The 24,907-nt window shown below is 42.0% G+C and overlaps 1 protein-coding gene across 3 annotated transcripts in view; it reads right to left on the bottom strand.

Annotated features, from left to right (window-relative positions):
• Window positions 1-4,577: 4,577 nt before the first annotated feature.
• Window positions 4,578-24,907, bottom strand: part of DCAF1 (DDB1 and CUL4 associated factor 1) — a 59,861-nt gene continuing 39,531 nt past the window's right edge. Inside the window, exons 22-24 of one of the 3 annotated variants that reach the window (XM_042799824.1) lie at window positions 24,134-24,238; window positions 9,382-9,637; window positions 4,578-5,577 (exon numbers count right to left, since the gene is read on the bottom strand). In XM_042799824.1, coding sequence (XP_042655758.1) covers window positions 5,519-5,577; window positions 9,382-9,637; window positions 24,134-24,238 — 420 coding nt within the window. In that variant the 3' untranslated portion in view covers window positions 4,578-5,518. Of the gene's footprint in view, window positions 5,578-6,658; window positions 6,885-9,381; window positions 9,638-20,066; window positions 20,122-24,133; window positions 24,239-24,907 lie in introns of those variants that run through there. The other 2 variants (XM_042799825.1, XM_032984100.2) reach the window with 2 other exon arrangements.

Raw genomic sequence — 24,907 nt, 5'->3', positions numbered from 1 at the left:
GGTGGTTCAGTCACCTTTTTCTATCTGTGGTATGAGACAGCTGTTCAGAAGAGAAGGCAGGACGTCACCTCTGATGGCCCAGTAATGTAAGGATGCGGTAACTAGGTCAAGCTTGAGTTAAAATCCACACTGTTCAGTCTGGGGATATTTTTATTTTTTAAAATGATGCCTGTAGTTTTTAGGAAGCTTACAGAAACTTGTGTGGGATTAAAAAAACACTAAATTTTAAAGTTTCTTTAAATTTGCAGGTGGGTTTTTTTTTTGTGGTGATTTTTGCTTTTATTTTCTTTTTTGTTTGTTTGTTTTGGTGGTAAGCAAGTGAACAAATCCTGGGAGAACCGGAGTCTTTCTTGCACCAGACTCTGTGACCGAGCAGGCTCACTTGCTGGCGGCTGCCAAAGGCCCTTTTAAAACTGCTCTCAGGTATGGTTGGTATCAAAACCTATATAGCAGGGAGCATAACTCAGTCTAATGATGCTTTTATTCTTTTTTTTCTTTAACCCTGCAATTTCACAGTAGGGACATCATCAACTGATGATGTATGAGCAGTTGCTTAATTTAATAATGTATTGATATCAACACGTATGGGTTGATTGGTTGGTTTTGTTTGTTTTGTTTTTTTTTTTTTTAACATTTAATACTGTGATTATATTAAATCTAATGAGTTAGTGTGATCATGAGGGGGTTAGTATTTCACTTGATGATGCATCTTCTGTACCCCAGAAAATATAATTCTGTCCGTAAGGGCCTGAGTACAGCTACAAGGCCCCGGAGGGTTTTGTCCATGGTGTGCGGGCACGGTTCTGTGAGAGGTGAGCTGGCTCGTCTGCTGGGAGTAGCAGGGCTCCGGGAAAGCTGATTTACGCTGTGGGAGCAGAAGAGCAGCTCTGCTGCTCCCAGCAGCCAAGCCGTGTCTCCGGGCTGACTGCACTGGGCAGCGCAGACGTAACCTTCACGACACCACGGCTGCACGGCGTAGGGTAGCTGGACTGCCTCCGGTTTTACACGGTTACAGGGACGCCGACTTTTAACCTTGTGACCGAGTCCCCCATGCTGTTGTAATGTAGACAGTGCCAAATGTCAACAATTGTAACCGTTAAGTGTTATCTGAAACCAAGTGCTATTAAATACCCCTTATGGCCAGAGTCATAGAGTGATTAGAGCTTTTTGTCAGAGTACCCTACGTGTTGGAGACGTCCGTTCAGCCCGAGGCAGAGCGCACCGTGGTGCAAGACCGAGTGCGGGGCTGGCAGGGAGCTGTAGCTCGTGCTGCTGGGGAGCGGCCTTGAGTGTGCGTGTGTCTGTGTGCATGTTACGGGGTGTGAATGTGAGGAATAGGAAGGGGGGAAAAAAAAAAAAATCAATACATGATAATAGCTGCCACTGCTCAATGGCAAAGCCAGGGAACCCTCAGAAATCCCCCATCTTCCACTTCCCTTTTGAGACAAGTAAAGAATATAGGATTTTGAGAAGACAAACAAACATTGTTAGGCTTTGGGTTGGACAAGCTTTTTATTGATGGGATTTCTGTTCCCAGTGAAGTGGCTGATGGTTGGGAGCATGTGTGCAGGAGCAGAGGATGAACAAGTCTCCCTCCTACAAACAAATTAACAGGTGTAAAGGGGAAGTCAGAGAGTTTAAGGAAAAAACACCTGGGAGAGGAGCAGCATCATCCCCCTAACCTGATGACCTGAGCCTTCCCGGCTCCCCAGCACACAAGCGAGCCACAGCCGTTGCTGGAACAGACTGTGCTGAGGCCAAAGGCCCCTGTCCTGTCAGCCTGTCCGCCATCCCATCCCCTCACACAGGCAGCCAGGCTCGTTCCAAAACCGGCCTAAAAAGGGGAAGATAGTTATAGCAAAATAACACTGCGTCTGTATCTTCCAGCTTCCAAGAGTTGGCCATTAACGGGATGGGATGCAGTTCTGCGGAGATGATGATACGTGGGGGTAAGGGGGGAATACCACGGCCCCTGTTGGGAGGCCTCAGACTCTCAGTGATGGTGGATGAGGGTGGGTGTAACAGTGCTGGGGGGGTGAGGAGCATCTTTCAGCCCTGTACAGCAGCAGCAGGAAGGTAATTGTGACAGGGTAATTGTCTTGGCTCTTTGAGGGTGATCTGAAACTCAGGGTGGAACCAGGCTGTGAGATAGACTGGGTGGTCTGAGAGCAGTAGTATTTAGACTTGAGTTGTTCCACTTTTTTTTTTTAAACACCCATTCTGTAAACAACCTCTTTTACAAAGCCTCTTTTTAACAGTGGTTGCTGTCTGTCTTTACTACAACAGAAACATGGACAAGAGGGCTGGCCCTCAGCAGCCACCGGTGCCCAGCATGTGCAGAAAACCAGTGCTGATAAGCCCATCGTGCCTTGATTATAACCCTTAGCTAAAACACAGGTTAAACTCCCGACCAGCCCTGAGGTGTCCACCCTGCTCTCCAAACCACGGCCTGTATGCAGTTTTTTAGAACCACTGTGCTGCAGGGATAGGTGAGCAACCTCCCAGGCTGCTGGCATGGTGGTTACTCAGCCTGTACTCCACTGTGTTGCAGTGTACCACAGGGGCCGAGCAATTTCAGAGAGTGACAGGGCCCATGCCCCTGTGAGGACATAGGCTGGTGCTGGGCTGGTCTCTGCTCACATCACAGGAGGAAATGCAAAGGCTCCCCGCTGTTGCAGAGGGAGGTAGATGTATGTCTTAGGCAGCTGGCAGGACGTTTAAATACATTTAAAGACATTTAAGACATAAAGACATTTAAAATTGAAGGGCCCACCCCCTAAGCCAAGGTCTATAGCATCTGCATAGGAGAAGAAATTCTGTACAGCATCACATCAGCAACAGGGTGATGAAGATTTTAGGACCTTTCCAAACATGCTTTTAAAGAGATTAAATCACAGTGCCAGGGGAAGAGGTGATTTTTCCAAATGCTGAGATGTTCCCCCATCCCAAGCAGTTGCAGAATTATGGCCCCAACAAAAACAAACAAAGCCCCGCTAGTCCTCAGTTCTGAATCCCCATTTTGCACCCAGCCTGTTACAGTCACCCTATTCCCCAGCACTCCCCACGAGCCCTTTGGCTCTGTTCGAGAAAGATGGGATAGGTGTGGGAGGGGAGGGATGGCACATATACTTACAGTGGCCCAGTTTCAAGTCAAATTTATAAATAGGTGCTCCGTCCTAGATGTTTTGGTTCTGCCTCACAAAACTAGCAGGTAAAGTTCTCCGATAGCCAGGCCCAAAACAGCAGCAGACGCAGCTGATTCTAGCTGTGGTGTAATGCCAGGACGAGAAATGGACATCTGGCACAGCATCTCCCTCTGTTAGTAGTAGTTGAGTACATGCTTTGTTTTCTTTCCCTCCTCCTGAGCAGCACATTTTTCTAAGGTAAAGTTGCATAAGGTGTTTTTTGATAAGGCAGAGGCTGGCTTCCACAGCTGTTGGATGGCACATCCGATTTTCTCATTTAAATCAGAATGCTGCTCCAATTGCTGGTCTTAAATGCTGTAGTAATCGCAACTCATTCGTCTTTATCAACTCTGTCGGGTACAATTATCCATTATAAGTTGCAGCAGAACCTTTCTTTTTAATTATTAACAAGCAGCTCTGGGTAAGTGCATTAAGTAGATGCAGTGCTGGAGGGAAGAAAAGCTATCCCTTCTCTTGGTTAAAAATAAAATCCTTCCTCTTCAAGCAGTGAAACCTTGAGCCTTAGTTGAAATGAGCACAGTTCTTGGTGGGAAACTTGCTGTAGTGTCAAGGAGTGAGAAGCCTCCAGCTCCCTGTTCTGCCTCAAACCCTATCCTGAAAGTGGCCAAAACAGAGAAAGGGTAAAAAGTTGCATGGATGTTACCTGAACACCTGGGAAAATACAGCACACTTAGTGACCTTGCCCAAGCAAGCAATGAGCACACGCACCTTCCAGTTCCAACTCACAGAACTCAGCTGCGCAGTTGTGGGCTCTGTGGTGAAATCAAACACTCAACTGCCATTTTTCATCCCCTGCTAAGGGCAGGGCCTCTTGTCATGTACACACAGGAGCACCTTGACTGCCTTCTGCCAGCATAGCCACAAGGCAGTCTCCGTAATGCCAAACCACACTTGGCTGCGGAGGCCCAGTGCTGCTCCTGCCTTCTGACACACACCAGCAAGGTGGTGAGAGTTCCCTGCAGTCACTGCCTTCCTGCAGCCGAACCCCAGAGCGGATATTCTTGTGCATCTTTCACCAAAAATCACAGCCTGGCCTTAGCACCTTCCAGCTCCCACACGGCGCAGCGAGGATGTGGTGCCCTGCTGCCCACAACCCCGCTGAGAATTCAAGGCTGTCATCCAAACCAGCCCGTTAAGAGTTGAACCCACGGGCGCTGTGAAATGCCCGTCACGCAGCTCTGGGCGTCCCCAGGGACTGGAGCAGCGGGTGGAACCTGCACTCAGAAATCTCGCCCCTTGTTTACTTTGCCCTTTCTTATTGCAGTACCTAGGTGCTCTCTGGCTGAGCTCCTCAGGTGCACAGAGCACCACTTTTGCATGGGTGGCAGAGGAATGCCTGGCTCCAATTCACAGCCATAAACAGAGACAGGATTTGTATTTAATTTTTTAATAAATACACTTTACATTAAAGAAAAAGGCCTTCAATTTGCAGTTTCCACACAGAGGGCAGGAGGGATGGAGAGGAAGATTAAAAAACTTGAACCACAAGGGGCAGGGGGGGAGAAAGAGGGCTCAAACTTCAATCCCAGATGCCCACGTCTTTCTTTAGGAATACCAGGCACTGACTAGGCCAAGCCAGGATTTCAGCCTCCCACTACAGCTGGTATCACAGCGAGAATCTTCGCTTTAAGCAGCCTGTAAATTCAGTTACCAAACACTCCCAGGGCTCTTCTCTGGAGGACAAAAGCATCTGAAACACATGGGCGCACTAGCAGGCGCTAACACCTCTTGCTCTTTTTTTTTTTTTAAAAATAAAATCATATTTAAAATAAAAATATTCTCACTCCTCAACAATATTAGAAACCATGATCCTCTTATTTCACTTAGTAGTTGCATAAAAATGCCTCTTTTAATTTTAAACAATTTTTCTCCCCCAAACCTACCCCATGGTAACAAGGTACTACAGGAATACAAAGTTCATCCCCTCTTTACTAGAACACCTGCCTTTTTTTTTTTTTTTTTTTTTTTTCATTTTATATAAAACTATTTCTGTTCTTTAGGAAAGAACTTTATACAAAGAAAATATATTGTGAAATATCTTCAGAAGTTTCCTTGAAGAGGAGAGTCATCTCAGCCTAAAATAAAAAATAAAAAAAAAAGGCAGAGAAAAAAGAGGCCTAATCCCAGGTCTCTTTATTGTAGAGCCTCGGACTTAGCCCCGAGCCTCGAATTGACTCAAACCAACACAGCGAATGGGCTGGAGTTCCTCAGGTTTTCCCAGGAGAAAAAGGGTTGGGGTGCTCAGAATCGGTTTCCAATTTGGTCTCCGGTCTTCTGCTGGGAAGGGAGCATCTCCTCCTGGCAGTCACTCCTCACTCATTCAGAGACAGGATTATGTCGTCTTCCAAGTCAGAGTTATCTGAGCTGTCGGCTGAAAAGGAGACATGTAGGTTATGTTTGGTTTGTGGAGAACACAGCTGGCAGGGCTGCTAAGCAAGGCAGCGCATTCATAGTTACAAGAGAAGGCCACCACCTGCTTGAGTCCAGCAGCTCCCCAGCAGTGACGGAGGCAGCTAGCACCATTAGCGCTTTCAAATCGATCAACAGCAGCTTGCAAACCTGCACCAGAGCTTTCTGTCCCTGGTTAAAACTGAGGGGCAAGAGCAGAGCAGCTTTAGCAAGCGCAGTCTCTATCAGCTGGCAGTTCTCTCCCCCACGACGAGCCGGGGAGAAGGAACACCAGCAGTACGATACCTGCGCGCGAGCTGCCTGCCCAACTGGCTGTGCACCTCTGAGTGCAACGGCTCGTCATGCTGGGGGCTGGGCAGATCTGGCAATCATTCCTCACAGCTGTTATTCGAAAGCGAGCTTGACAGTTCCACCAACCTGATGTGGTGAAATACGGCCTCTGTATAATGTGCATGGGGCTGATTCATTATGCAGTAAGTTAGACCCAGACTTTCCCAGTATTATGTTCTTACTGGCCTGTCGCTCCCCTGTCCGCAGCACAGCAAGAGACCTCCCTGCTGAGGGGAAGCAATCCATATATTCACAACTAGGACCTCCCGCTAGCAACCCAAAGGCTTCTGTAATGACTTTTAACTACATGGCACTCAAAGGTGACCTGAAAATGGTACTTTTCCTGGTTTTCTTCACTGTGGTACAGAATGAAGACATGAAAGTGTCCTTTGCCAGCAGTGACACACACACACTTGCTTTTTATCTTAAAACATAAGATCTCTCCTCCCTCGGTTGTGCAAGAGGGAAGTGGTAGCAGCTCTGTCAGCAAGAGGTCTCCTGCCTTACCTTAAAGGTGACGTTGGCTCTTTTTCTTATGTGAATTCATTGGATGCTGCAGTTAACTAGGTGTTAAAAATAGTTTAAAAAAAAAAAAAAAAAAAGACACCAAGACTTCCTTTTAGCCATCTCAGTTACTTTGAGAGGCATTTTAGAGATCCAGTGTAAGCAAGGCCTTCTGGAAGGTTCACCCCTTCTCAGATACTTTCCTTAGGGAAAAAAAAAAAATCACAGGCAAGCAGCAGAGGGCACAAACTTCCCCCCAACCCTCCTCCCTGAAGATCAGCCAGCTTCCCTTCTGCTGTCATCAGCAAAGGGTGCTACAGTCTCACCATGAATCCTACTGAGCCTAAGCCGAGGGGTCATCAGTGCTCCCAGAACAGCTACAGCCATGTCAGGGGACTTGCAAAACACCAGCCCATGCTGAACATGCTGCAACAGCTACACTCATGCAGTAAGAGGGAAAGAAGCACAAGTGAGATAATCCAGAAACTGGAGAAAAGAAGCTGAAAAAATTGTTGGCTTGTTTTTTGTTTTGTTTTTTTTTTGTTGTTGTTTGTTTGTTTGTTTGGGTTTTTTTGTTTTGTTTTGGTTTGTTTTTTTCCCTTTAAAACCATCACAGGAAAGGTTTGAAAAGGAATCTAACTATTTACTATCCAGTCCACCACACAACTGTTCAATTCTGAGTTCTATGTCTGTAAGTAAGACTGACTGCAGTTAACTGCTTGGCAGAAGCTTGTAGACATGCCTGGAAGTTACCAATTACCATTTTCAATTACAGAAGAAAAGAGGAAACAAGAGTCAGCTATGCTACTGGTGAGAATTCCAGATATTTCTTCCACCCTACATCACATGTGCATTTCAAAAGGTACATCCCACTGGCCCAGGAACAAGCTCTTGAAAGATCTGCACAATGCATAAACTGATCTGGACAAGGCAAACATCTATCCTCCCCAAGGTGGTGACGAAGGAGGAAAGAAGGCAAATTAATACTTAAAAGGTTCTCCATGGATTATTCCCGAAAAGGAAACAAAACCTCTTCTAAAGCACAAGGAACAAAAGCCACTCACTCCCCTGTTTCAACTGTTTTTTAAATTACTTTTTGAAGTACTCCCACTGTATGTTACAGAGGTTCATCCAAAATACAGCAAGGGTCTGCAGTAGGAAGCACTCTAAATACATCACCATGCCTCAGATCTCTACTTTGCAACAGTGTCAGTGCCCTTACAACTTTTAATTCTAGAACACAGCATAAGAAAATGAGAGGGAAATTTTAATTGCTCTTGCTGGGTGAGAAACAAATGCAAGCCAGATGAAGTTGAAGTCACAGAGAAGCAGCCACAGAATCCCACTCATCAAATCCTGTGCAAGGACCACGCATACATCAGCCTGGCAGAGCTGCACTCCCTGCTTGAGGTACCCAAAGATGCTGCTAAGCAACCTAACAGCCACAGGCTGGGCTGGCTGCAGCTCCGCAGCAATACCAGATCTAAGTTCTGATCAAGTGGTTTGGTCCACAAACGGTGTACAGATGTGGCCGTTTCATAACGCATAGTGCTCTGCAGAGCACACTTGAAATAACCATCAAGTAGCACCTATTTTTATTACAGGAATAGTTACCGAAACAGTCTGCCCCTTGGACAATTCAAGTTACAGCACTCTGGGTGCTCTCAATAGCTTCTGGCCCTGCACCCCTTGAGGAAAGAGAAGTGGAGTCGTATCAAGAAGGTCCTGCCAGCTACTGGGACAGGCACAGTCTAAAAAAACTCAACTGCAATATGCTATTAATGAATTTGAGCTATGTAAATGTCTATGTGGTCCTACATTGTACACCTACTACCTTCAAGAGAACAGCAGACTGACCCCACACAGTAACTCTGGCAGCCTGAGGTGGCCACATCCTGAAAACACCTGAGCTACATTCTAACAGAAAAGAGTCCGCCAGCCACATTAGTGCCAAAACAGAGGGCTGGCATGCTGAAGCCTCCAGTGCACTGACAGAGAAGATTAATTCCCACCTCAGCTCTCACATTAATCTCCTATCACTGCAGGACTTCAAACACCTTGCACACTGCAATTACTCATCCTTACCAATCTTTTAACTTAAGGTAATTACATTATCCTTATTTTACAGCATGGAAATTAAAAAGAGCTAAGTGGCTTGGCCACACATACTCAAAAATTACGCTAAAAAAAAAAAAAAAAAAAAAAAGGAACAGAATCTGGTGTCACAAATCCCAAGCCTGATGCTATCCTATTCAGATTTTTTCTTGCAAAGCCTTTTTTTCAAAATTGAATTGCTACATAAAAATTTCAGACTTTTTTTTCTTATTCACATACACACACACACGCACACAGAGTCTTTATTAATTTTTCAAATCTCTGTATCTGTGGAATGCCAGAAAAAGAGAACAATTTAAATTTCATCCCAAAAGTTATGTTTGCTTCAGAACAGTCTAAAAAAGGAACTGAAGTCAGAAGTGCCATTTTGGTTTTGCACTTTAAGCAACTATGAAAGAGAAAGGATAGTATCAAGGACCAAAGATGCATCTCTGTCCTTACAGGTACAAATAAGGCAGAGAGGACTGGTGAGGTAACAGTTCAACCAGTGTCCCCTTAAAGGGCAGGACAGGCAAGCAATCAGACAAGGCTTCTTCACAGGGAGTTTCTTGGCCTGTCAAGTTCTCACACACACACCTGGGGGCACTTGAAGAAAGGGGATACCTTCCTTTCCAGAACTCACAGGTTAGAGCAGTTTTCACTGACAGATTACTCTGAGAGGCCACAGGTGAACAAGAATGATGATTTATGCCTTTCATACCAGCGAGGGGAAAAGTCATCTAAGTCATTTCAGAGAAGACTCAGATGTTGCATATTTGTCAGAACATTAAACAGAGGACAAGGTCACCTGTGGTCACCAAGCCAGGCACACACTTACTATCTCCAAGAATCAGCTCAACTTCCTCATCCGCATCAGAATCTTCATCTTCACCCTCATCTCCCTCTTCCAGGAGGTTAGCAAGCTCCTCATCATCGGAGGGAGAAAAGTCATTTTCTCCATCCTCACCAGCATTCTCATTGTTCTCATCCTCCTCCAGCTCAGCCTCCAGCAGCTGGTCCGTATCTAGTTCATCAAGGTCATCTGTATCATCATCATCTTCATCATCATCTTCTTCCTCTTGCTCTTCTTCCTCCTATAAAGACAGCAAAAATAAACCATTGCAGACATTAAAACAAATGTAAATGAAGTAATAATATTTGAAGAAAACTTATCTATGGTTTTCACTTCTCCCTATATCCAGACATCACATATTATAAACACTTTCCCATCACCCACATAAACACCACCTCTCCATAACTACAGAACATGGCACATGCTAGATCTTTTGCAGGCCTGCAAAGTCTTATCTGCAAAATGCTGGTGCAACACAGGTACCGTTGGCTCAAGCTCCTCTCCAATACTGGCCATCAACACGTGTCACCACAGTGCACTCTTGAGAGGGACATGCAATAAAACCCGTTAATCCACGGCTTTGTTGCTAGTCTTGTACAAACTGCTTTAGTTTCAGCTGGACCAAAACCTCTACTTTGCATCAAACAGCATGCATGTTCAGTCTCTCAGTTGTTCCTCATTTAGAAAATATGTAAAATGTAGAGAAAGATACAATTAGCCTAAAACAATCCCTGAATCACTCAGCTGCAGATGACAGAACTGCTTAAAGCAGCTCCGAAGTCTCATCTTTGGCATCTACCTGTGGATCAAGGTCTTTCTCTATCAAACCATAGGAATTTGCATTCAATAAAGCAACTGAATTCCTCATTGTATAGATAAATTCCAGAAGTCTCCATCTAGCAGATAAAACTGAGTGGGAAGAAGCTGTTACAGTCCTGTCATTCTTCCAGACAAATGAGGCCAAAAATTGCCATCACAAGCCAAGCTCCAGGAAGTCTCCAAGACTCACAGAAAGGGTTTAATATACCTGTACATCTCCTCAGTCACACCCTTTTTCTCTAACAGAATGCTCTCCTGTGGCAGCTCTCAAGTCATTCAGTTTTAATTGCCCCTTTGTTTCAGGAGGGAACACGTTTTGCAAAATGATGAAGCAGTTAAGACAGACAACCCACTTCAAGGGTTAGTTTGGTCCTCAGGCACACAACACTCACACTGTGCTGTTTAGACTGCTGCATTTTCATATCTAAAAAGACAGAGGAAAAAGACCTTACTGTCATCTCCCCAACGTACTTTTTCTTCAGTCAGTGCTATAAAAAAAAATCAACCACACCCACACAAATCCAGCATCTGTCATAGGCAAAAGAAACAAGGAATGCCAAAAAGCCTGGGCAAATTTTATTGTTTCTTCACTTGCAAAAGGCAGCCAAGTCTCCTCTACTGACCAGAAGTGCCGTGTTATTTAAATGGAGATTAGAGTATAAAAGCATTGATGTGCTACATAATATAAACTCTTTCAGAAAGAAAACTAAGTATAAAATTAAAGCAACTTGTATTAAAGCCTCTGCTTATTTTAGGCAATTACAAACTTTACCTTGAGTCAATGAGTCCTCAAATAAATGGACGTTGCTTTTTGAATTGCATACACACTGGGAGAGGAATTATCTTACTTGCAGTTCACAGGTTTAAACTGCAGTGCCGTACTGAGCATAATTCTCCATAAAATATATTGGAGTATAAAAGCTTTTGCCTTAATAACCTTTACTTTTGTTCTATGCAGTATCTGCAGAGACCAATGTCTTAAACTTTATTACTCTATTCAGAATTGAAAAACTGATTAAAAACTGAAAAGGCAAGAGAGTTTACTTTCCTTTTTCGGTCTCTAAACAATTATGAATCTCGAAAGGAAGAGATCAATTTATTTAAAAAGCTTGGAAAAATTAAGCCAAGTTTTTCAGTGACTGGAGATAGACACATAACTGTAGACTTTAGGAAAAAAATATATTGTCTACAAGATTCATTTAGAATCTGTGCAATTGAAACTTAAGGGATTCTGAAATGAATTAGGTACCCTCTTAGTTTCCGCATCTGTGAAATTTCGGAAAGAATTTTTTGTCCTAAATATCTAGCCCACCATGACTTAAAAGAAAATCTCAAAACTACCGAATTTGATTATGTTTCACATTTAACATATTGATTGGAAATTTAAACACTATTTTATCAACATTTTCATTCAAATTTAAGGCAAAGCAATATATAGCAATATCATCCTTCAAATATAGGACGAAATGAAATATACTTGTATAAAGCTAAAGATTTCTTACGGCTGACAAGAATAAACACCAAATTACACAGAAAGGGTGTATATTTAGCTGCAAATTAACTTTGAAGGATTATACCAAAAAATCCTTTGTGAAGATACAAATAGCAACAGAATACTAGAGAACTGAAATCGATGTTTCCACCTTTCCAGTTTAAATTACTTAATCTGAAGTAGGCAGTTAAAATCAGGGCACACTTATTTAAAAAACACCTTAGAACGGTAAGATGAGATCTAAATTATACCTGTCTGTGGTAAAGCAGAAAATAGTGTGAGAACCACGCTACAAGTAGTCACATGTGCATGTGACAGAGCTCGTCCTTACCGAGCTGAATGAGTGACAGACCACAGTTCACGAGCAGTGATCTTAAGTAGTGAAGAACCTGTACCTTGTCACGTTTTAAAGAACACAAACAGGAACGTGGAAATGTGGTGCTTCTGCTAAGTAACAGGCCAATTTACTCTACATTAGCTTCTGAACAATCTCCAAGCATAAACCTCTGCAGGCATTGCAGTACTCCAGTCTAGGAACACAAGGCTTGCATACACATGGTGAGATCTCTCTTAGGAAAGCACACTGAGCTTCTGCACCCAAAACCAATCTGTGGGACATATAGCCGAGAAAGACTCCACCTGGTATTTTCTCAGACCTAACATCATCATATGTAAGTTATATCCTGTTAATGGATACCTAGGCTGTATCCTCATCAGATTCCACAACTGTCTCATGTAAGGGATCCATATACAGATAAAAAGATGGCATGCCTTCCCCAATGACTCATGCAAGAATATCGAGTAAGAGAATTGAAAAAAATCCTTGTTCCATGTCACAAGGGAAGATAGGCAGAACACTTATCCTAAACCGTATCTGGATTTGTGAAGGAAAAACCTACAAAAGCAAGCTCCTACCTACTCATCAGTAGTTCCCAAGAGCTTTGAGCAATGACACAGGTGCTGGAAGAAAAAAGAACCAGCATGCACAGCTATGAAAAACAAGAATGCACCTGTGCGTATCTTCCTCATTGGAGTAAACTGATCCACAGAACCCACAGGCCAAAACACTCCATATGGTTTAAACAGTATCAAGGAACTGGTTTAGCCATCACTAACTCCTTTAGATGCCTATTTTTTTGGGTTGTTCTCTGGAAAAGCTTCTTAGATCAGAACTTGAACTGTTCACTGAGTTCTCATACTCCTCCTCTGCTTCCTTAGAGAATATTCTTTTCCCTCTCCAACAGAAGCTGCTTCACAGTTGCCAGTTATCTTTACAAGAAGGCATGAGGGTAATATTCATAAAAACACAGAATACCAGGTTGGAAGAGACATCAGGGATCATCTGGTCCAACCTTTCTGGCAGAAGCATGGTCTAGACAAGATGGCCCAGCACTCTGTCCAGCTAAATCTTAAGTGTCCAATGTTGGGGAATTCACCACTTCCCTGAGGAGATTACAGGACACCTAACCAGAAACACTGAGCAGATGAGGCCCTCTACAGACAGAAAGGAGCAGCCTCACATTCACAAGCCCTGATCCTCATGGGGGACTTCAACCACACCAGTAACTGCTGGAGGGACAACACAGCAAGGCAGAAGCAATCCAGGAGGTTCCTGGAATACAGTGATAACTTCCTTCTCCAAGTGATAGAGGAGCCAATGAGGAGAGGTGCTGTGCTGGACCTTGTTAAAGTGCTGCTGGACATCACCTACCTGGACTTGTGCAAAGCATTTGACACTACTGTGCCACACTACATCCCTGTCTATAAATTGGAGACATGGGTTTGACTGATGGCCCAGCCAGTGGATAAAGAACTGGCTAGGTGGTTGCACTCAGAGTTGCCATCAACAACCCAATGTCCAAGCAGAGAGCAGTGACAAGTGCCATTCCTCAGGGGTCAGTGTTGGGTCCAGCGCTGTTGAACATCTTTGCTGGCAACATGGACAGTGGGATCAAGTGTGCACCCTCAGCAAGTTCAGCAACGACACCAAGCTTGTGGTGCAGGGACACGCGGGAGGGCAGGGATGGCATCCAGAGGGACCTGGAGAGGGGGGCCCAATGCAAACCTCATGGAGTTCAACAGGGCCAAAGGCAAGGTCCTGCCCATGGGTTGGGGCAATCCCAAGCACAAATCCAGGCTGGGCGAGGAGTGGCTGGAGAGCAGCCCCAAGGAGAGGGACTGGGGGGTGTTGGTGGACGGAAAACTAACTGTGAGCCAGCAATGTGCGCTCCCAGCCCAGAAAGCCAACGGTGTGCTGGGCTGCACCCAGAGCGGGGGGGGCAGCAGGGCCAGGGAGGGGATTCTCCCCCTCTGCTCCGCTCTGGGGAGACCCCCTGCAGTGCTGGGGCCAGCTCGGGGGCCCCCAACAGCAGAAGGACACGGAGCTGCTCGAACGGGGCCAGAGGAGGCCACGGAGATGCTGGGGGGGCTGGAGCAGCTCCCCTGGGGGGCCGGGCTGAGAGAGTTGGGGGGGTTCAGCCTGGAGAAGAGAAGGCTCTGGGGAGACCTTAGAGTGGCCTCGCAGTGCTTAGAGGGGGGACAGGAAAGGTGGGGAGGGCCTCTTGATCAGGGGGTGTAGGGATAGGACGAGGGGTAACAGTTTTAAACTGAAAGAGGGCAGATTTAGACTAGATAAAAGGAAGAAATTCTTCCCTGTGCGGGGGGTGAGGCGCTGGCCCAGGGTGCCCAGAGCAGCTGTGGGTGCCCCCTCCCTGGAAGGGTTCAAGGCCAGGTTGGACGGGGCTGGGAGCACCCTGGGGGAAGGGGGCCCTGCCTGGGGCAGCGGGGTGGGACTGGATGATCTGAAAGATCACTTCCAACCCAAACCATTCTATGATTATTCCAGTAGCTGATTTTTCACAATGAGAACAATTTTCTTCATGTCCAATTGGAATCTCCCCAGGAGGAACTTGGAATCCCCTCCAATATCAATCCCTGAGGGACACCACTTGTGACTCATGTAGAATCACAGACTGACCATCTCATAATCTTCTCTCTGTAAAACATCCTACCCCACTATCAGCATCCTGACTCACTGCCCGATGTTTCTGTGTGCCTGCTCTACAGCCAGCTGCATTATTATTACAATACAGTCAGACCAAACCCCTACCTTCCTATGTAATTCCTGTAAGATTACAATCCCAACCTGAGACTATGATGGAGGAAAAAAGAAAAAAAAAAATCTAATGCTTCCTTTTAAATAGAGTAGGCAACACTCAGAGGGACATGATGGAGCCCAGGTTTTGAATTAAGGATGTCACAGTGCTACCCATTTTAGTTATACAGTGATTCAGGTATATTAATTGCTTGTAGATATCTAAATTTAGGATTAACTGAAGGGAGCTTTACTTTGATAGATGACAAGAATAGAACAGTTTAAAGTAGAATACCCACTGACCCCTAATGAGACTCAAGTTTGTAATTATATATTATATAGATATGTATAAATTTTGTTATGCAGTATATTATCGTGAGCATTAATACTAGGGGTTTTCTGTGTTACCTTCACAATACTGTACCACTGTTACTCTTCATCTCCATCACACACAGGTGTCACTGCAATGCAGATGTTGCTATAGTATCAACATACCTGGATCACCAACTCTTTCTGCTCTTCAAAAACACAGCATTGCAATTATAATAGAGGAATTTTAAACTAGGAAACACCCACCCCGTTTCATACACAAAATGCCTTCCTGGTCCCAGTTCTCTGCATAAATACTTACGGTGCTGATTCACCCCAGTTAAAGCAAAAAGGCTGCAAAAATAAGGCAATGAACAAAGACAAAGCTGACAATTTAAAGGGAACAAGAGAACAAAACAAAACCCTGGTTATAATTATAAGGGGATAACAAAGAGGGAGTCTGCAACTTCAGTGCAGAATAGCTATCCATAGATATAAGTAGGATGTCCACACAGGGACAGGCCTCAATATACTCAACTAAAGAGTTAATGTGACTCAACTAATAAAGACTAGCTTAGGCTGAAAAAAACCATGTATACAAAGGGATTGCAACAGTTTAACTCAGAAAGTCTTAAGAATGTAAGTCAGTAATGTATAGTATCATCAGTTATACACTTTAGACAAGAATAAAGGATGCAGGAATTATCAGTTCTTCTAGGATAAGATTCCAAAATGGAACAGTTCATTTAAATGTACATCTTAGAGAAGTCTCTCAACACTCACTAACTCACCAAAATTCACTCATTCACTTACCCAGTAACACATAAATAGCTTCACAGTCTATGACTCGAACTACTTTGAGGATGATTAAGAGGGCAAAAGCAATTCACGTCAGCTTTTTAACATGCCTCCATACAGGCAGATTTACAGAGATGTAGTGGTACAAGAAAAACTGGACATTAACTTACAGAATCAGAAAAGTTGATTACATAGCGAAGGATTATCTGAAGATCATGTCAAAGCAAGTTACAGGTAAAACAAACTCAACTACCAGTTTGCGATCTTATGTAAAGATTCAGAAAGCCAAGTAGATTTGGTTAAATTAATTTATAACTACAAAGGAAAAACAACATCCCCTAAAGGAATGGCATATTTAGGGGGGGCAGCACTGTAACAAAAGAAACACTTGACCTAATTCTTCACGTTGCCAGTATTTACAGCCCATTCAGAGCTTAGTAAATACCCTTTGCTCCTGTTTAAGCATTATGTATTTTCTTCCATATCGTTCTTTGATGCACATTTGCACACACTTCACAGACTTTCATCATCATCACACTTTCTTACTCTTTCCCTTTACTCATTCATTTTGCACACACAAAATTTACAAAATTTGTCTTTTTGGGTAGTACTGGTTATTGACACTTTACATATTCACTGGTGTTCATCTCAAAAAACATTCAAAGGCTCAGGAAAACCCCAGTCTTTCACTTATTCAAACTCTGATGCAAAATACAGGTTAACTAGACAGAAGCTTTTTTTTTTATTTTAACATATTTCTGCACTGTATTTTAACATTAAATCAGTATATGTGCAAAGTGCTTTCAGAACTATGGCTTACAGCACTGCAGATCTGCAGTATATAAAAATATATCAGCTTACTTTGTAAGCACTCTTATGACTTTAAATAGGAGTTTTCTTACATTTCCTGAATCAAAAAAGTTTATGACTAGATGAACAGAATTTGAGACTTCAACTGCAGATTACATAATCTCTCAAATTTACACTAGGCTGGCTGTTAGCTGCCAAGAGAAGATCCCACAGGTCTTTTTCAATTGTTGATACTACGTTTGGAAATCTTAACTCAGTTTTGAGATTTACACATCACTCATTTTTTGCTTATTTGACATGACTTCAGCTGTTACAAAAAGCTTCACCTTTTCATCTAACACCTCATTCACTTTTTCCTCTGCTAGGAGTTGATTCACCATCCAAACCAAGTATTTACATCAATAGTTCTCTGCCCAACTTCCTCTCTTAGGGCTCTATTCAGCTGTCATCACCTCACTAACTCCTCCTAACACTGCTCCTTCCCCAGCCCCACACTCACCTGCTACCATCACTTCCAACACCTCTCACCTGCAGATGCTTTCCAGCAACAGTCCCTTCCTCTAAAAACACAATCTCTGTTGCACCTCTCAGTTTGAATTATGCTATATGTTATCAGTCTACTCTTAACTATTCTTATTTTCATCTATGATGCTGTCTTTTCTCTTCCTGCAAAACAGTTAATCAAATGTCAGTGAAGCTTTTCCCACTTTTAAAAATCTTTCAGCTCATATGTAATTCACTTCTGGCTATTTGTAGTTAAATCCAATCACCTGCTGGTATCTGCCTGCTTCGATAAACTGTTTATTTTTGCTAGCTTAAAAAAAAAAAAAAAAAAAATGTTTCCCAGAGTCTCATTATTCTGGTCAATCTATTTGCTTTTACAAGAAACAACCTACTAGTTTACTTCTCCCTCTCTTTCACCCTTGTCCCCCAAGATCCTCCTACAGAAAAGCAAACTAATTTTCAGTAATCTGGTCTCTTCCAAATTATCAGTATTATTTTAATTACTACCTACTTCCAGCCCGGGAAGGGGCTTTGCTTTTCATAAAAAAAGAACATATGACCATTGTTCAAATACAAGTTCACTGAAGAGCGTTTTACTCCAGAGGAATGTCTCTCCTTGTTTTAATAATTTATCTTTCTTCACAGACAATCCCCTTGTCATATCTTCTGACAATTGTTCTCTTTGCTTCCAAAGCATCTGTGTAGCATATTGGTACTTTCTGATCCTCTGCTATTCAATTCTCAGGAGTGACAAAGTGACAATGTCTGGTTTTCAGTCACTTAAGAGTTTATATCCAATTCTTCCCCCACCCACTTCTTAATACTCCCTGAACAATGGCCGTTGGAAAAAGCTTAAAATATAGCCAACAGTCCTTCTACAGGGTTAAGCATGTAAGGAATTTTTCAGCCTAGATTACCTAGTCTCCATCCTTCCCCTGAGCTAGCAAGCCCAAACTCACCTCCTGTTATCACAGTATTCAATTTAAGTATTCATCTCCTTCACACTACAAGGATGCATCTTTTACTTTCTTGGCTACTTCAGTGTTAGAATTTCTACTTCATAGCCATTAATGAGGTCACAGAGCTTAAAAACATAGAAGCCTGGGAATGCACAGAAGTTACTATATGTAACAAGCAAGTACTCTTACCATAAGCTTCTATGCAGATGTAGGTATGTGCAGATTTCATACAGGAAACAGCACACAGCATACAGTATGTCACAGAGGTAAACATTGAGTGGAGAAATAAAAAAGCAGTTATTCTCTTAGTCTACATAAGTAGGTTTAGCTTGTCTAATAGCGACTACTTACCTGTGATGAATGAAAAGACACCCATGGCACAGATAAACAAAAACCTTAAAGTAACTTGGCCTCTGTTGGATTGGCATATGCAATTGGGACTCTTTTGACCAATACTCTGGTTTTGCCTATGAAATGTTTTCTTTTTAACATGACTGTACGTACTTGATAATAATCAAACTCCAGAGTCACTGTCCTCTGAAGAGGCATATGCAAGTCATCATTTCGCAGCTGATACATTCCTCAGTGCTTGGGATAAACATCTTCTAATGTGACTGCTACATTCTCTGTGCTATAGGGCTCAGAAATAATAGAGGGACCCTAGAACTAGATATAATTTCTGAAACTGCTTCTCTTCTTTCTTCTCACTGATCTCAAACTCACTCACAAAAAGCCCATTCCTTAATTGCATGACAACAAACAATAGTGTGTAAAGGAATTTCAGAATTTGACAGGTAAATGAACTCTCCCTCCCTCTATAGACAAGAACTTGTTCCTTTATTTTCCTCAAGTTTCTGACTGACATTTCTCATCACAGCTGAGACAGCTTTTATTTTCTTGGATCCAAACTATTCCGGGAGTTTGAGAAAGATGTATTAGGAGAGAGGAAGTCAACCTTTGATTTCTGTCACTGAACAGGCAGAATATGCTTCTATCTCTGCCAAAGCTGTTTTACTCCATAATATAAGGTCTAGCCTTCTTAAAACTCCAGTTACTTTTCCCTTTCCAAGAATTTCCTCTGTTTGCATTAACTAATAGCTAGTCAAACTAGATTCTGAAACAGCAGAATAGGCTGAACCAGTCACAGTTATTTGCTACTATCTAAAAGTGTGGTAAGCAGTACAGGTACTGGGAAAATGCTGGGGTTTTTTAGATACCTGTTTTGAAGGATGCCTGTTCAAAAGATGTGTCTGTTATGTAAACAGGTCTTTGATGGAAACCACTCTTAGCCTCCCCAGCTGCAACTAAGTTCAAGGATTCCTATTAAGGTGTGCAATAAACACGTTTATTATTATCATTTGAGACATTTATCTGAAAATACTTATTCCCAGCTACTATCCTGTAAACCATTTCATCTCAAGCAAGATTTCTGAACAAACCATGTCTTCAAATGTTACAGGAACAGCTACTGAAAAACTACAGGTCCCTGATGCCAGGCAGCTTGGAGCAACAAAAGCACCACTATGGTCTGATGGTTCTCAAACACATGTGACAATACCTATCTCAATACATGTGGATTAAAGTTTGTGGGTTTTTCCCCCAGGAAATAAGTATCCACGTGAAAAGAAACCTATATCAAACCAACAGCAATTAAGTACAGTGGCATTGCTGTTGCAGGCAGATAGGGGCAGAGTCCTAAAATAAAAGTAGAAACTGAGATCACAAAGACCACAGAAAGCTGAGGAAAAACATTCTCCACCCTGGTTAAACCACATGTTAGAATAGTGATTGTTTTTTGAGTCTTTGTTGCCTTATCTCCAAAGCTTTCATTTCACTTCACCTACAATTTTCTAAACCAATGCAAAAAAACAAATTACACACCTACCATCACCATTTCGATAGCCCAGAAGCACTGCAGGATAATTAACAGTTCTTCAGTTCTGGCAAAAGAAGTAGAACACACTTTATAGGACGGGGACAGCTAGGTGAAGCAATTTGCTGCTGAAGGCATAAATCTCTCTGAACATGGCAATAACTGAGAATACTACTTGAGCCTCACAGATACAATATCATCCACATGTACCAGAGAGAAAAATAGGCCTTAAGGAACTAATATGGAAAGAAACACTTAAAAAAAAAAAAAAAAAAAAAAAAAAAAAAAGAAAGATAAAATGCACAGACTGACAATCCTGTAACCTGGTCAGAAGATCATGTCATCCACACTTAATTTCTGAGTCCACTCTGTGGTCAACCAGTTCCCTTTTCTGATCACTTAATATTTCTCCTTTTCTAGGCCATAGGAACTGCCATGTGCCATTTCTAGGCCAAATGAGTATGTTCAGCTTTTCTTTGCACCATTTCCTCTGAAATTCCTGATCTGCCTCACTACAGAAGACAGTAATTACCAAGTGAAACAGGATACTAATCAGCCAAGAAAGGGAAATAAATAAGAATTAAGTAAGCTAACAACCAAAAGATGGTCCAGCATCTGTACCAGTAGCTCAGATACTATCTTATTTTTGCTAAATCTAACTCTGAAAGAGTGTATCAAAACAGTGGCAAATGCAGGAGGAAGAGGAGGAGGATCCTGCTGCAGGACTGAAGAATAGGAAACTACCTATTTCCCCATAGACTGAACAGTTTTGCAGATACTTGTGAGTGAGATTGTCTGTCACCAATGGAACCGTTTAGATATTTGCCCAGTAGTGAAATAATACACAGAACTCATGAAAATTCAAGGCAGGAAAACTAATATTTTTGGAGTAAAACATCCAACAAAAAAGCTCACAAACCAGCTCTTGCTAAGTGTGTTGCATCTTCACTTTCCCTCATTTATCGTAGTAAGTACAGACCACAGAGTATCAATATCCATTTAGCTTTTGTTCTGTTTAATAAGGCTTGACAATTCTGGATTACTGGCCATAATTAGGAAGAGGCAGCTTTCCAGAGATTATATATGAAAGCCTAGTACAACAGCCAAGGAAGAACTCAGCTACAGTGGTGCTATTCTCAAGTATTTCAAACAAAACCATAAACATTTACTGCAGCAGCACCATGCACAAGCCAGCAAAGTCAGCCTGATCATTTAATGAGGGCAATTTATGTAACAGATCAGTTGATTTTACAAGGTTTGGTTTGAGAAAGGGGGAGTAATATAGTTGTCTTGTTTGCTTAAATGAGAGAAGGAATTGAAAGATATCTATCCATAGGCCAAACACCCCTGCTAGGTTTGTTTTAGGGATTCTCAGCCTTTTGCTTTTCAAAAAACTGTCACAGAGCTATCAGTTGACATTTGTCAAAACTGACATCATGAGGGGTCAAAATTTAAAGTAAAAAATGTCAGGCAGATATTTTTCTCCACAGTTCTTGTCTCAAGCACAATTTTAAAAGCAATTTTATTCTGCATCACATGACTTCCAAGCAAAGTTTGCTCAAACATGCTTCTATTTGAGTATTTATTACTGTCTGTCCAAGCAAAAAAAACTGTACTCATGGACCCATGTAGATCATATACAAAAAAATTACATATGCATAAAGTCAAGATGTGAAGATGCAGGAGCCAAGCAGATTAATATCTGCTCTAAAAATCTTGACCAAAGTCATACCAGATTAATGCTGATTCATATTAATTTCCCACTACACCACTTTCATGAAAAAGATCAGAAGGCATCTTCTTTTAGCCACAAAGTGTTTTAGAATATCTGTGAGAAGTCCCAAAAACTTGGAAAGTTTATTTCAAATTTTTCAAAGCCTAAACCACAGAAAGTAATTAGGCAAATAGCAAACACCTAGATATGCGTGAGCATATGTATACACAGAAAACTCCTGTTCATCAGGAAACAAACTACTCCTGTTGGTTTTAGACAAGTGTGCCCAGAGCGATTCTGTCTTTATTCTGGAAAACCTCTGCTCATTCTAGCTCAATGATGAATGTCTCTATGGATACGAAAGCTGCATTTTGTAAGCCTAAGACTAGAACAAACCTGGAGGAACAGCAGTGAATGGCTATGGGACAGAGAGCAAGGGATTTAGTTTACGTTTTGCTAAATATATATATATTTAATTGAATTTGGGTTCGTAAGTGTTGTTTATATTAAAACCAAATCCCTCTTACTAAAGAAACTTGACTGTAACCACCCCTAGATGTTTCCTAGATAGTAACTTTTAAATACACCAGAAATAAAGACCATAAAAAGCAGCAATTATGCACTATCAACTAGTCGCTCTTGGTTTGCAAATCAATGCAGAGCAGCTTTGTTTGTTTACTCCATTAGCTTTACAGAAAAGCTTTTAGCATACTTAAATTCTGCCTGGGGCCACCTCTATTCCTAAAACAGGAAGCCTCCCCAGTCACAACTGATGGATGATAGATACCTTATCTCTGATTGGTACATAATGTTATAGCCTGGAAACAACAGCATTCAGACTTCGTCCTCTTGGACAAATACAGATCTTCACTTAAGTCAACAATTACAAGCGGTATCACAAAACAGTGTCTTGATAGCTGCTAGTTAATTATGGTACTGTGCAAAAATCAATTTCTGCTACAAACTATTTTTTGAGATTTTATAGCGAAAATGTGAATAAGCTTACTAAAATACACTGAATGTGAACAAAAACAGTGGAAGCAGAGACAAAAATAGAAACTACTGCCTGAGGCAAGCACTGGATGGCTTGAAAGCAGAAACACTTCTACCCCCACCTTCATCGCTTCCCAAGGAATTCTACTCTTCATCCATCCTAAAAGTTGCTAAACTGAATTCATCCAATCTAGGGACAGAAACAGTGACCCATGATTTCGTAAGAATGCCAAGACTTCAACTGCAACCTTGTAGCACATTGAGAAGACAGGAGAGCAAACTATGCAAAACAGAACTACTGCTTTATCTTCAGAATTACAGTGAAATTGCAGTTAATTGTTATTATTACAAAGAAAATTGCTCTTTCCTGGGATCTGCAAACCACTGTTCTGAACTAGAAAGTACAAGTTTTAACCTAGCAACAGGAAGATTCAGAGACAGAAAGGGTAACAGAAATCTAGCTTTCCACACAAGTCTAGAAAAAAAACCACCAAAATATTACCTTCTGGCATTCTCTGGAAAAAGATTAAGTCATCTTTTCTCACAGGAGATACAAATATATGACTTACTAGAATGCAGACACCAAAGAGCAGAGAATAATGAATTTTAAGTCTTTAGGGAATCGAAGCATAAGGTCTTTGATTGTTAAAAAAAAAAAAAAAAGAAAAAAACAAACAAAAAACCAAACCAAACCAAAACAAAACAAAACCACACCTGACACCCAAAAAACTACAAGTCTGTCTTCAATTCTCAATGCACTGTAGTAAGTATTCTGTGCTTCTGGGTATTCTAGCAACTGTACCCTGAGAAGCACTTAACTGCAGTTCCTGAGTCTTTTGTTGAATTGCCAGAGATCAAATGGCTTATCTGCGAAGAAAAACCAGCACATCCCAATGCAAACCTACAGCTTCCTTTAAATTCTTAAAACATTTTGTTGTGTACAAGTATTGTGCAGTTGCACTGCATTAGTCACAAGTTGTGTCTCATTCAGAAATCGGTGACAAGTTATGCCCAAGTAAGAGACTTAGAATTGAAAGAAGGAAAACCTCACACACTACTGTTTCTACTAGGCATCAAAATACTTTAAAAAAACAAGCAGAACAAACAGCAAAGTTTCTGATCAATATTGAAACACTTAGAGAAATTAATAAACTATGAATTTTCATGTGGCTTTACAGTGCACAAAGTTACTGTTCACACAGGCTGTGCATAGTCTTAGTTTACACTGACAGTAAAGTGATCTACTTCACATTAGGTGAGACCAAACGAGCCATCTGTACTTTATGGATAATAAATGAACACCTGTGGCCTCTCACATGTTAGGTGGCTAAGAGCTACTCTTGAAGAACCAGGTTAATGCTATACTTCTCACCTGATCTTCTTCTTCATCCTCTTCATCTTCTGCCAAACGCTGCCTGCCCACTTCATACAGTCTGCAAACTGTATCCATGTTCATGGCATCCATGCTCCCTTGATTCTGAAGAAGAGATGCCCACACAACAGTTAGTCCCAGGAATTAGCTCAACATTCATGTTCAGTGCTATATCTGATCTCAATCACAGAAACATTACCAAAATCCTTCCCTCCCATTTACTAGCAGCAGTACAGTTAGCACTAAAAACAAGTCTTTTTGGTTTCAAGGACCAGCCCAGGAGTGATGTGAAAAATACCTACTTTCTGCTTCTGTCATCCACAAGTTACACTCTTACTAGTAGACTTAACAAAACCTTTACTGGATCCTTAACATACTTTGGGTTAGCTCTCACCTAACCACACACCACTTCCTTTCAAATCTGCCTCCCTATCATACCACTGAACCAAATGCCTTGGAAGAATGCTAAAAGCTGTCATATAGTGAGAGTTCCAAAAGACAACAGTCTGAGACACCAGCAAGCACTGCTGCCACATGCCCTGAAGTAACATTTCCAATGACTCCTATGAAAGAAAATTTTCATATCTTGGCCTCACAACCTTGCAACTCCAACTTTAGTAGTTAAACATGAAGCTTGCCCTCCTACAAATTTTTGACACACTTTTTTTGGTCTGTAAGGATCAGTGATTCACAGAGTAAGTCGACAGGATTTTAAATTAAGTCACTAGATGTACATAGTGAGGTTAAAGAAACTGGGCACTGACAACGTATTAT

The sequence above is a fragment of the Tyto alba genome, unplaced genomic scaffold (genome assembly GCF_018691265.1).
Source record: "Tyto alba isolate M040663 unplaced genomic scaffold, T.alba_DEE_v4.0 Super-Scaffold_3, whole genome shotgun sequence".
NCBI classification, from domain to species: domain Eukaryota; kingdom Metazoa; phylum Chordata; class Aves; order Strigiformes; family Tytonidae; genus Tyto; species Tyto alba.
This window is presented reverse-complemented; position numbering and strand designations above follow the sequence as displayed.